Source organism: Primulina huaijiensis, chromosome 11 (genome assembly GCF_012295235.1).
Source record: "Primulina huaijiensis isolate GDHJ02 chromosome 11, ASM1229523v2, whole genome shotgun sequence".
Taxonomy (NCBI): Eukaryota; Viridiplantae; Streptophyta; class Magnoliopsida; order Lamiales; family Gesneriaceae; genus Primulina; species Primulina huaijiensis.
In genome coordinates this window covers 24,470,152-24,481,842 of record NC_133316.1, presented here as the reverse complement: position 1 = coordinate 24,481,842, position 11,691 = coordinate 24,470,152, and the positions used below count along the sequence as shown (strand labels likewise).

General features: G+C 36.9%; 2 protein-coding genes across 4 annotated transcripts; both read right to left on the bottom strand.

Moving 5' to 3' along the window:
• Positions 1-540: 540 nt before the first annotated feature.
• Positions 541-4,884, bottom strand: LOC140987257 (receptor-like protein 4). Of its 3 annotated transcripts, none has more exons than XM_073455697.1 (8): positions 4,538-4,650; positions 2,969-4,116; positions 2,495-2,642; positions 2,254-2,325; positions 1,633-1,704; positions 1,481-1,558; positions 1,111-1,292; positions 541-953 (listed from the first exon to the last, which is right to left on the bottom strand). In XM_073455697.1, the coding sequence occupies exons 2-8, from the start codon at positions 4,071-4,073 to the stop codon at positions 829-831; spliced, it is 1,782 nt and encodes a 593-aa protein (XP_073311798.1). In that variant the 5' UTR covers positions 4,074-4,116; positions 4,538-4,650; the 3' UTR covers positions 541-828. The 3 variants fall into 3 exon arrangements, with proteins under 3 accessions (XP_073311798.1, XP_073311797.1, XP_073311799.1); XM_073455696.1 differs by having other exon boundaries at positions 542-953; positions 2,969-4,027; positions 4,538-4,882; XM_073455698.1 differs by having other exon boundaries at positions 903-1,032; positions 2,969-4,027; positions 4,538-4,884.
• A 1,696-nt stretch (positions 4,885-6,580) lies between these two features.
• On the bottom strand, positions 6,581-11,150 carry LOC140988519 (putative E3 ubiquitin-protein ligase RING1a). The gene is made up of 9 exons (XM_073457520.1): positions 10,870-11,150; positions 10,682-10,724; positions 8,959-9,017; positions 8,316-8,397; positions 8,117-8,237; positions 7,986-8,027; positions 7,207-7,728; positions 6,870-6,977; positions 6,581-6,796 (listed from the first exon to the last, which is right to left on the bottom strand). Exons 1-9 carry the CDS (start codon positions 11,003-11,005, stop codon positions 6,581-6,583), a joined length of 1,329 nt encoding a protein of 442 aa, XP_073313621.1. The 5' UTR covers positions 11,006-11,150.
• Between the last annotated feature and the right edge of the window lie 541 nt (positions 11,151-11,691).

Here is an 11,691-nt window from a genome sequence, read left to right as displayed (position 1 = left end):
TTTTTTTTTTTTTTTTTTTTTTTTTTTTTTTTTTTTTTTTTTGCACGGAACTGGGAAATTCGAATGAAAAATAAAAGGAAATGAATGAATAATTTGTAAAAAATTAGAATTTTACGAATCAAATATAAAAGAACAACATTCTATTCCGAAGTTTTTAGCAAGTAGAAAATGTTATTCACTCGGCAAATCTACTTACACATGAATGGTTTTTTCACGTTTAAAACATATTATATGCCTCTATTTATTCATGTTATACTTGTGTGTCAATATTTAATTTTCGCTGCATGTTGTGCGCTCGTATTGACAACAACAGAGCATACCACAAACTTCTGATACACATAATATGTTTATTACTTGTACTTTTATGATCAATAACGTATTTTCAAGATTCATTTACTATCATATTATTATCATTATAAGCAATACGTACTACATGAGGTGTAAGTGTTGTTACGGAAAGTGAATGAATTATTATTATTGTTTGGAAAGTCATGGAAAATGAATTATTGGAGATAACATCATCGGTAGCATAACCCAAAGGGCTGGAGAGGAATTCCTTCGCCTTTGAATACAGGTAATAAAAACAGAATATTTGTACTATACACAGCTTACAGGCATGTACCTATAGAACTGAGTTGAAGATATGGAAAAGAATTTTGTCATTACATCACCTTTTGTCATTTGTTAAAAATCGACCAATATAACTAATATACAATTACTGCTGACTTTCTTGTATAGAATTGATGCCACGGAAACTCCGGGGGCAGCGTGGATGAAAAACATTCCTGAGTTTAGCCTCACTTCGAATTTGCTGGCCGGTTTGATCGGTTAGGCAAGCAAGCTAGGCCCATTCTCAGTTGCGTCCAGGGAGTTGTTTTCGTGGCCGCGTTGCCTAGTCATTTGCACTACTCTGTTGAATTGTGTTCTGGCTTTTGCGTATGGAGCATCTCTTGCTGATCAATAACGAAATAACGAGTACTGAAGAATTTGGAAAGATATGGGGGCACATACTACGTACATTCTTGAATTAGTCTGTTCAATTCAAGAAAATATGCATCCCTCAATCACGGAGAGTTCAGATGTTAAACCAATTTGAACGGATGAGCTTACCGGCTATTCGTTGTGCTCGAAGAATGTTTTGCCGTCTTTTCCTCCAACATACCGAGCCGGTGAAAATCAGCAGAAACGCCACGCATGCCCCTAGACCAATCCCAACTTTAGCACCAGCAGAAATATGGGTTCCACATGTTGGTAATCCGGGGATCCCACAAAGACCTGGGTTATCAGTAAAACTGCACCCATCCATGTCAACATAGTCAAAATAATGTCGTAAAATCAATTTGTCATTCTCCGACTGCTACTTAAGAAGCGTAAATCTTATCACAAATCTAAATTCTGACACAATTTGCATATCAGTAGATCAAAGACTCAAAGTTTGTCAATTACTGCAACCAATTGACTGGATTTGGAGAGAACCTACTTGAAGCTAGCTCCATGCAGGAGCTTTCCAGCAAGGGTAGCTGGAACTTTTCCTTTTAAAGAGTTGCTGTTGAGGTTCCTGTAAAAGAAATTAGTCCATTTTAAAAATTACTCTGTCATGTCATGGGCAAATAAGATTTTGAAATTTCTTACAGTAATCTTAACGAGGTTAGCCGTCCAAGGTTTTCAGGTATGGATCCATCAAAAAAGTTGAATGAGAGATCACTGTAGCAACAGATATGGTCAGCTTGACTCAATTGAACGGTAGTCTTATTTGTCATAAATATGAGCTGAAATACACCTTATAATAAACAAATTGTACTCAATGCAACAAATATGAGTGCAATCAATAAATTTTAACATGTTTTCCGGTTGTTATCGGCCTCAGGTAAAAAATTCTTTGCAGAAGAAATATGACTTCAAAATTTCAATCACACTGTCTCCACGCTGCTTATCTTTCCGAGCGAAGAGGGAATTGGACCGGTAATGCCGTTCCCACTAAAGTTTCTGAAAATAATCAAGTTGGACATCTAGGGGTTATCAAGGACCATTAATCAATTTCACTGGTAATACATGGTTATGTATCACAGCAAATTAAATGGATGCGGTTTTCGGATAAAAGAAAGTCTCAATCATGCATATACAACAAGTAAACTTATTCATGTTCAAGACTCAATCTCGATGATTCTCCGAACTGCCTTAGCATAAAGATAACATGGTTGAAATTGTTAATTCCAAGTTACATTCAGGATACACCCGAAATAGATGACTTACACGCTCTGGAGATGCTGAAGTTTGGATATGTCAATTGGCAAGAAACCTCTCAGACCCTGGTTGTCAAGACCTCTAATCTCGCAAAGACAAATTCGATAATTAATAAACAAATCACCTCATATCATCTCTATGGAATACTGTAAAAGTCCAAATCTTTGTCAACTTAAACGTGAACAAAGTAACCTTTATTTGACATTTTCTCGTATAAAAGAATTTTATGGAGGTCAAGAATTGAACATACAGTCCAACTATTACATGTTTCCTAAGAGTTCTGTCATACTGACAATCAACTCCATTCCATGGATGTTGCTGCGGAACACAAGGATCACCATTCCACCCAAAACGAGGAGGAAGACCAAGTGCACTCTTCAATCTCTGCAAAGTCCTAACTACATTGTCAACAACACGAAACCGATGTTTTAGAGATAGTTAAACTCGAGTCTCAGGTTTCGGAAGGAAAAGATAGCAATGATCAACTTATGAATACACTCATAAACCGAAATATACATGAGAAACAACATTAGTGAGTTCGGCATGAGGGCTGGATCTCGCATGTTTAACAGAACGCTTGTGAGAAACCGACAAGTAGCAAGCCAACAAATTCGAGAGTGGAAGTTTTTTTTATTATTCCTAGTTTATTATAAATGCCAAGATCCTGCAAAGTTTACTAAGGCGCAGAAAAATATCACAAGTATGAGTGAGGGGTCATGCATACTTTCATCCGGCAATGTTTTCGATTCAGCCAACACAAGTTCGAAAAGCTCTATCGCGTTGATTATGGCATGCGTCCCTTTCGTTGGATGCAGGGTTATTGTCAAAGTCCTTCCACTAACAGCAACTGTTGTGTTGAGCACAAGAGCACTGCTAATATTCCCAGTCAAGGCATAAATGTCAACATCCTGAAAAGCAACATCGCCGTTAAGCAGGACGTCGAATACCCTTTGTCCTGCTCCAGTGACAGAGGGATCTATTTCAGCAAAATGCAACCAAAGGGAGTAGTTTCTAGTGGGCTCGACGTCCATTGTGTATGCTAAATCAGGCTGACTATCACTACTAATTAGAGCCGTTTGGTAAAGAGCCTCTGGATAAAAGTTTGGTGATTCAGACGTCTTCTTGATTGTGTTTCTAGTAGTTATGACACGGTCAGAACCCTGCCCAAACGTGGGGAGGGAATTCCAGAATCTATCTCCACCCCAGCTATCCGCGCCATAATCAACCCCAAACTTAGGATTCTGAGCCCCACAACTAAATCTTCTGTCAGTTCTGAAAATCATTCCTTGACCATACCCTTTGCCAAAATAGTACGCTCGATTATCAATCTGGAGAATTTCAATGGCAAGTATTGCTGGATCTCCATGTCCAGTGCTATGGAAGCAAAGAGAGGCAGTGCCATCCTTCAGAAATATGAGGGCTTCGAAAAACGCTCTTTCATCATCATGGTTGCTCCAACCAGATTGCAATGAATAAACTAAGGTTCCTTCCACAGACACGTCAAACAAAGGCTCATCATCAAAGCTAGGTTCCGCAACCAAGCCAAAGAAGATTCTGACTAGATAATGACCATGGGGAATCCTATTTATATTGTAACAGTTTTCAGGTCCATCGGATAGAGGGAAATAGCGAAGGGTACGGAGTATAGGACTGATGAAACTTGGGCGGGTTGCATTACCTGGAATTCCCCCAGTGTAAGCAAAATCCCTGTACCAGAAAGTATCGGTTGGAGAACTACGAACATCATCACGAGCTCCGCAGCTTATTCGCGTAGAATATGGTGCTGTTGTCAACATAAAAAAGGCATAAAAATGGACATCAGCAGCCATCTGATACTCTGTATCACTCAACACACGGCACCATTACTACTGTCTGCCGAGGACTAATGTATGATTAGAAAAATTTATTGGTTGATGTCACAAACAAGGCAAGCTATCACTATTCCCCCTCATTTTTTGTTCCATCTTTCAAATATTCTTCAATACACCAAATAAATATCTACGTGCACATCAAAACCAAAAGAATTATCTTGAACAAAGGTAGTGTAAACGCAACATAGCACTCCGCTACAAACACAGAATCATTGCATCTCTTTATACTGATTCAAAACAACCCAAAACCCACCCCACCAAAAAAATTTAAAGAAATAGTAAATTAGCTTGTAGTTTGTATACATAAGCTCATTCAACAGCTGGTGAAGACAACCGACAGCATTACTGCAAAAGACTTTCGTGTTACAGAAAAAGTCTCTCAGAGCACTGTGAGTTCAAGCAGAAGAAAAGAGAGAACTGACCTCGAGAGAAAGAAGGTTTGAAAGCCAAGGCAAAAGCAAGCCCGAGTAAGAGAAGTCTGAGTTCCAGCATTGTTGGTTCTGATTTCCTATATGAAGAACTTCGTCGACTATATCTACACGTTTTCTGATCATTTAGATCACACATTAAATGCTAGCAAGATTCAAAATTGGATCTTTTCTTTTTCTCGTTTCGCTAACTACTGGAGGAGACGGAATCTTGTTCATTTGCCAGAATATGCAAGAAAACAAGATATGCATTGTGAGGCACGTTCAGATATAAAACATCATAGTTTAATTTCAACCGGGGCATTCTGCATGTGATTACAGTATGTTTCAAATAAATTATTTTTTAAAAAATCATTACGGTGGATAAATTTAAAGTGGCCACTATGAAGATACCAGGATGCCCAATCAAACACCATTTAAATGGCCAATTACGCTCTTACGAAAGTCAAGTCAAGATCTTTCCAGCTACTTATGATACTTTTGTTAAAAAAAAAACTTTTAATTTAATGTGCTAGGAAGAAAAAAAAAAAAATTATTTTGTTTTATTATTTTTCAAGTTTGAATATTGCAGTTTTCAAAATAATTTTGTGTAAACTTTGCTTAAAGACTCGTGAATCATAAAGAATATAATTTATCGGTAAGGCATTTTATCTCATTGATTTTTCATTAGGAAGATTTACATGTGAATTTAATCAAATTGGGTTTTTTTTTATTGCAATAATTTTTCACGCGGGAGTTTCAGATTAAAGTTTTTAAGGCATGATAGATCTTTAGCTTGTTAAATTTTAATATGAGATTTTAAAATAAATAAGAAGTTATTCTACTAATTTACCCATAGAATCCTACCTTCGTGTAATGCCTTCAAAATATACCCACAAGAGGCATCCCAAAGTTTTATTATTTTTGTACCTATAATCAAATTGTCTACTATGTTTTCCCTTTTGTGGGAGATGGCTTGAGAAATTTAAAAGGGGTTATTCTTTCAAAATCTACGCGGGTTTGAATATTTTTTAACGGGGCATTTTCTGTCTATCATTGCAGGCTTTACGGTGGGGAGACTAGGAACAAATATCGCTGAAGGAATTGTTGTCCTCGTGAGAGCTGTTGCCTGTTGCGATCAATTTCTAGTCAATTAATTTCTAAGGTTTTATTGTAGAAGATGAAACATCCATTCGAATTCATATGTATGAAACAGCAATCGTGAATGATCATTGAGTTTTTCAACTTGGATATAGTCGCCTGAGTTAGGATCAAAGATGCTTCAACACCTTGATGACATTTGACTCGATCATTTCTGCACAAGTTTGCTTTATGGTGGAGCTTTGATTTTGACCATTAATTTACCGTCCCCTTCAGCATGTAATCATTTTTTTTTTTTTTTTTGCTTTAATGGCACAAACATCACACGTGAGTACTCCTGAACGATATTGTATAAAATAAACAATTTTTATTTTTTGCGAAGATCTAGTGAAGCTATTTACATGCACTAATAGTAATGGTTCATTTAAATATGATTCGAATCCAAACCTGTAACTACGAAGTTAACATACAACCAACCCACATGTGTTGTCATTTGTCGGACAATTGTTTTTCAGTTCATGATGAACATATACATAGTTATCAAAATGCGTGTTACTTATTTATATAAAAAAATAAAAGCATCCCGTGACATGACATGTTGAATACCAAACAAATACGAATACAATTTCAAGTCTAAATATAAATCTAAGTATATTTATAAAATTGATGGATAATAAAGCAAATAAAACAAGTCTGGACACAACACAAGTGACTATTTCACTAGCTCCTGTAGTATATCTAGTCGCATGATGTACATACTATTGTTACCCAGAACTTTCCTAAGACCATTTAAGTTGAACAATCGTATATCCACAATTTGTAGAAAACTGATATAAAACTCCTTCCAGCATCGCATTCTACAGATTTTTCAAATAGAAAGATGTCAGCTTCATCCTCATCACTTCTACAACACTCGTTCCTTTTTCCGGTATCCTAAAACCTGAAAATGGGCTAAACTTATTTGTATGCCATGGATGAGGAATCCATTGTGCTTTCGTGATTATTGTATTCTCCAGTATATATANGCTCGTTCAACAATTCCAACGCATCGTAACAAGGATTTGAGAGGCCAGGTTCTTTTTTGAGACTTGAAGTGTTGTTGACAGGATGGAAATCTTTTACCATCAGTATCTCAATTTCACTGGCATCCAGAGATGTTTGCTGAGCAACATACTGCAAGAGACATGGTTTTGAAATATTTACAACGTATCCTACCGTTTGAAAGATCGAGAGATAGATGCAGGACCTGGCATAAGTGTTTAACTGAAGATGTAGGGCTGCAGCACAAGTAAGGTCGCTTCAAGCTGGATATTTTCTCCTCATGTAGAGAAACAAGCATGACACTAATTTTCAACTGAATCAAGAATATAAACACATATAAGTTGCTTTGGGAAATGTCATATTCGGTATGTAATAGGCAATTGAACTAAATAAGTTGCTTAGAGTTTTCGCTGTATTCCGGTATCAGGGATTCCATAAATCCTCCTTCCCAACTAAACTCAATGATAAAAAATTAAACCAGCTATTAACAAAAATAAGATGTAAAATCTCCAAAATCACCAAAGCAAAAGGAGTAGTATTACTGCTTCATTATTCTCATTCGCACATTGGAGACGATTGATTAGCTTTGAAAGTCTGCTATTTCTGGAAATCTTGCCACCAGCACCATTGGGAACACCATATCGGGTGTTACTGCGCATGCCACCTCTACCCCAGGCAAGAATTTCTGTAGTGCCAACAAGTCCAGCAGATGCACCAAGTACTTCTCGGTTTGCTTCTGAATCATTATCATCGCAGCCTCCGTCGGCATGGGCTCCGGAAGATGTCTGTGAAGTTCGAGCACCTCCCCATCTTTTGTACCGTTTTGATTTGACTTCAGTAGAACGCTCATCAGCAGAAGATGAATCCTTACTACCATCGTGACCATTAGCTTCCTCTTCATCAGATCCTTGATTTTCAATAGCTCGGTGATTTCTCCTAGTTCTTAAGTTTCGATAGCTTCCTTGCCTCCTAACAAATGTAGCTGTAGTAGCTCTGGCTGATGTCCGTTTCTTCCCAAGAGCTTCTGCTTGTCGACGAAAAGTTTGGGCAATTGAAGCTTGGATCTGTAGCCAAAAAGAATCAAGTACAAGGACTTTGAATGTAAGGAGTTTCGTTAAATGCAACACCAACATAAATTCCATAGATAAAGAAATGAACCATGAAAAATGTCAGTCTTGTCATGGTTAATAAAGTAACTATAGTAATTTCCATAATTTTTGCAGCAAATTGTGAGAACAATCTACTCTCGAGATTAAAAGACCATTCTACACTAGATGATTCTCGAGGAATTAAACTCAGAATAAAATTCAGATCAGCTTACCTGCTTATTTCGGGCTTTCTCCTCCTCATGGAAAGCCAGTTCCTGTAATGAAAATTAGAACAATGCTTCACACAATGCAATGAAATTTAATATTTCCCAGAAGAAAAGGTATGAAACTGCTCCATTAGTACCTCTTCTTCATATTTATCAATGTCTGGATAAAGAGCAGCAATAAGGGCATCATAATTTGGATCGTCCCTCAGAGAACGACGACTAGCGCAATGTGTGCGGCAAGCAGGACATTCATTGTTCCTGCATTGAGGCAGACAAAAAATAAAAACCAAGAACACTTCAATAACTAACCAATAGGTGAGAAGGAAAATAAAGTACCCAAGTCGCATGGATTTGTCAATGCACTCTCTGCAGAAGCGATGTAAGCACTCCATGACTGTTCTCGTCTTCCTAATGATACCTGTCCATGGAAAATTTGAAAATGTGGTACAGTACAGAACTGACTTGAACAAAGATAAAGAAGAGTTGTTTGCAAGTGGGTTTAACATCAACAAATCTAGCCCCATTTCATGTTAGAAAGCAAAGTATTTGATACAATGCAACAACCAGTAAGCAGATGTAGATTACCATTTTGGTTCATGAGATAATAAGTTTCTACATTATTCAGCCTTTTCAGAATATTTTCCCATGTTACGCTGGAGGAAATTAACCAAAGAGCTAATGACATGAAAAAATTGATTAATTCACAACTTCAAATGATAACTCATTTCACACTTCCCCAATAAAGCTCAATATGAGTACTTCACAAGTTCAGATAGCTCCAACCACCTTTTGGTTGAATCACAAAAAAAAAAAAAACCATTCATCTCATTTGACAATTTCTAAGGAGGTGCTCCAGCAACAACTAGAACCAGCTACTTTTAAGCGATTCATCCATCATAGTTCAATAACACAGAAGCATGGAAAATTAAGCAGAACAACGATGCATAATTGAATCTGACAAATATGACAAAACACATACCTAAACATATTGGACATTGAACTTCTTTGCGTATTTCCGCCAACTTCACGATAATGAATCTGGATTCGACAGCATAAAATTTCAGTGTAAATAATCCTAAAATTCACATGAAGATAGCAAAATTGCGACTTCATCCATGAAGAGAAAAAAGAGGATAGAGCGACTCATGCAATGGAGGCCCAAAAATGAATCCCAGTTCTTAACACAAATATGTTTTGTGTGGGCGCTTTAATTAAATATGGTATTCCCTTAAATAAAGCCCGCACCTATAGAATTTAATCAATGTTTTCTAATCTCAGCCCATATTAAATGAAGTACGATGTTTTCCTAAATTTAATTACCATCCAATTCAACATGCAGTGCATAATCTTCATAACAGAACAGTGTAGCTGGTGGAGATCCCTAAACTGATATCTAGTATCTAAGTAACATTATGGTTGTACTATCTCACATACTGAACCCACAGTTTTATGCTCTGATAATCAAAACCAATGAGCCAAGCTTATCATTTTTCCAATAAAATTTCGAATTTGGTACTACTCTAACGATTTTATCAGAAGGTCAAAATCCCACCAAATGACCACTCTTTACATTACAACAAACAAAGACATAACCAAGAAAGAACAGCACAGAAAAACGAGCATCCAAGTCCATACATGATCAAATGCACCACAATTATATACTGCCAGTGGCAAAACTTCAAGATGGAAATGCGGAAGACTCGTAATCATCACTTGGCTAGGGAACAGCAATTGATTGTACAAATTACTACTTCCAATTATAGGCTCTCATATGATTTCCAGTATGCTGGATTACCATGCTGCAATTGTATGCAACAAGTCAAGAGGAGCATTTGGGCAGTGGGATATCAGGACGGCATCCCAAGTGGTAATGCCGTAAAAAGAGCAGCAAGTAGATTAAATGTCACATGGAAGCCAGTCATACAAAGACTAGTATCAGAAGGTGAAAGACCGTGGGATATCAGGACGGTATCCCAAGTGGTAATGCCGTAAAAAGAGCAGCAAGTAGATTAAATGTCACATGGAAGCCAGTCATACCAAGACTCGAAATGTTCAACAGACTCAAAAGGTGAAAGTTTATCACTTGTAAAATCAAGAAATCTATTCAAACATTCCCAGAAACAAACGGTGTTTCAGTGGAAACAACCATCTGGTTCCAGATAATCATTCGCTACAAACTTAATTCTGGCACATGGATCGTAATGCTGGATATCTCAAAAAGCAACTGACGGTTCCCAATCAGAATTCAATTGAAAATAATTCATAATACACATCATAAAGACAGGTTACCTTAGAGCAAATCACATATCGTTTAGATTGAAATAACAAGAAATAGAAGGAAAAATGCAATCACCAAGTCCCAAAATAAGGTTCGTCAACCTTCACCAAGAAAGCTCGGAATATAGAATTTCAATCACTAAAAGATCAAAATCTTAGAGTAGAGCATAAATAAAGCCGAAGCTCATATTACATGAACCTGTTAAGTAAACAAATCGTATTACCAAACAAAGCATGCAGATCTCAGACAAAATCCGTTCATCTACAAATCAAACTACACCAAAAATCCATCGCAATAGAACTTACGTCAGGAAAATTTAGAAACAGTCGAGAATTTATCACGTAAACCAGAGATTCATCGTGAATGTGCACGCCAGTGTAGGCCGTGCGTGAGAGAAGAATATAAAAAGAGAGATAGGAAGTACTCGTCTTTTTCTCCGCCACTAGAGTCAGGAAAGTCATCGGAATCTGGGAATCAACAACAAAACAACGAAAGAACTAAAATAACTCAAAATCAAAAGATGAGAACAATGCTGACCAAAAGTCGAGAATATTGTCAAAGCGAAATAACATGTGCATATACGAATTGATGTGTGTTTAACAGACCACGCACCGCAAGAGTTTTCAGCTGGTTCTTGGATGTGATTCTCGCCGCTTTGGAGCGAATCATCGGCCTTTTCTTCCTCGAGCGGTGGCGGAGGAGAAGGCGGAGGAGTGGTAGCTTCAAGCGAACGCTTTTGTGCGGGCATTGAGTCAATGATATGGCGCCGGAGCTTCACCAGCGGGGCAGGTGGCTAGGGTGGTGGTGGAGTCAGCGAAGAATGATAGGCAAATTGAGTGTGGCTTCGTTCTTGTGCGTCGATAAATAGAATGTAAATATTTTCCTTTGTATCTATGTGAAATTTGGGTTTCGCTGTCTCCGGTTACATTTTGCAGTTTTCTAAAATTTTCACGGTCTATGGATAGAAGCGTTTTACGGTATTTCATATATTCATTGCTAAAATCGTGCTACTTCAATTATTCTATAAGAATACATTATCTCAAATTTTATTCCCCAAATTTTTTACCGGATCTTACTATTTTGGCATTTACTTGTTTTATTTTATTAGTTGTATCGACTACAATATTATGTTGCTACAATCTTAAATCAACTATGCTCTAATTTAGCTGAAATTAACAATATTTTTAAAACATATCAATGACTTGAGGCGGGGATTAATTAGATATTTGATCCCAATTAATGTGTTTGGATCGAATAATTTTGATTTGAGAATGTATTTAAAATGACTATATATATTAGTATAAATTTGAAATCTACCACAATAACTCAAAAAATAATTGATTGGAATTTAAAATACATCCTCAAAACCTTCAAAATTTTCGACTTTAATTGATCTTTAAATTCTCCAAGCAGAATATATATATATATATATAT

Bases quoted from the DNA above. Each gene is read 5' to 3' on its own strand.
- LOC140987257 (XM_073455696.1), bottom strand. From the start codon at position 4,682: ATGTGTGATCTAAATGATCAGAAAACGTGTAGATATAGTCGACGAAGT. The intron at 2,326-2,494 runs GTATGTTCAATT...TTGCGAGATTAG, and splicing joins AAACATGTAATAGTTGGACT to AGGTCTTGACAACCAGGGTC. The intron at 1,293-1,480 runs GTAGGTTCTCTC...GGATGGGTGCAG, and splicing joins CTGCATGGAGCTAGCTTCAA to TTTTACTGATAACCCAGGTC.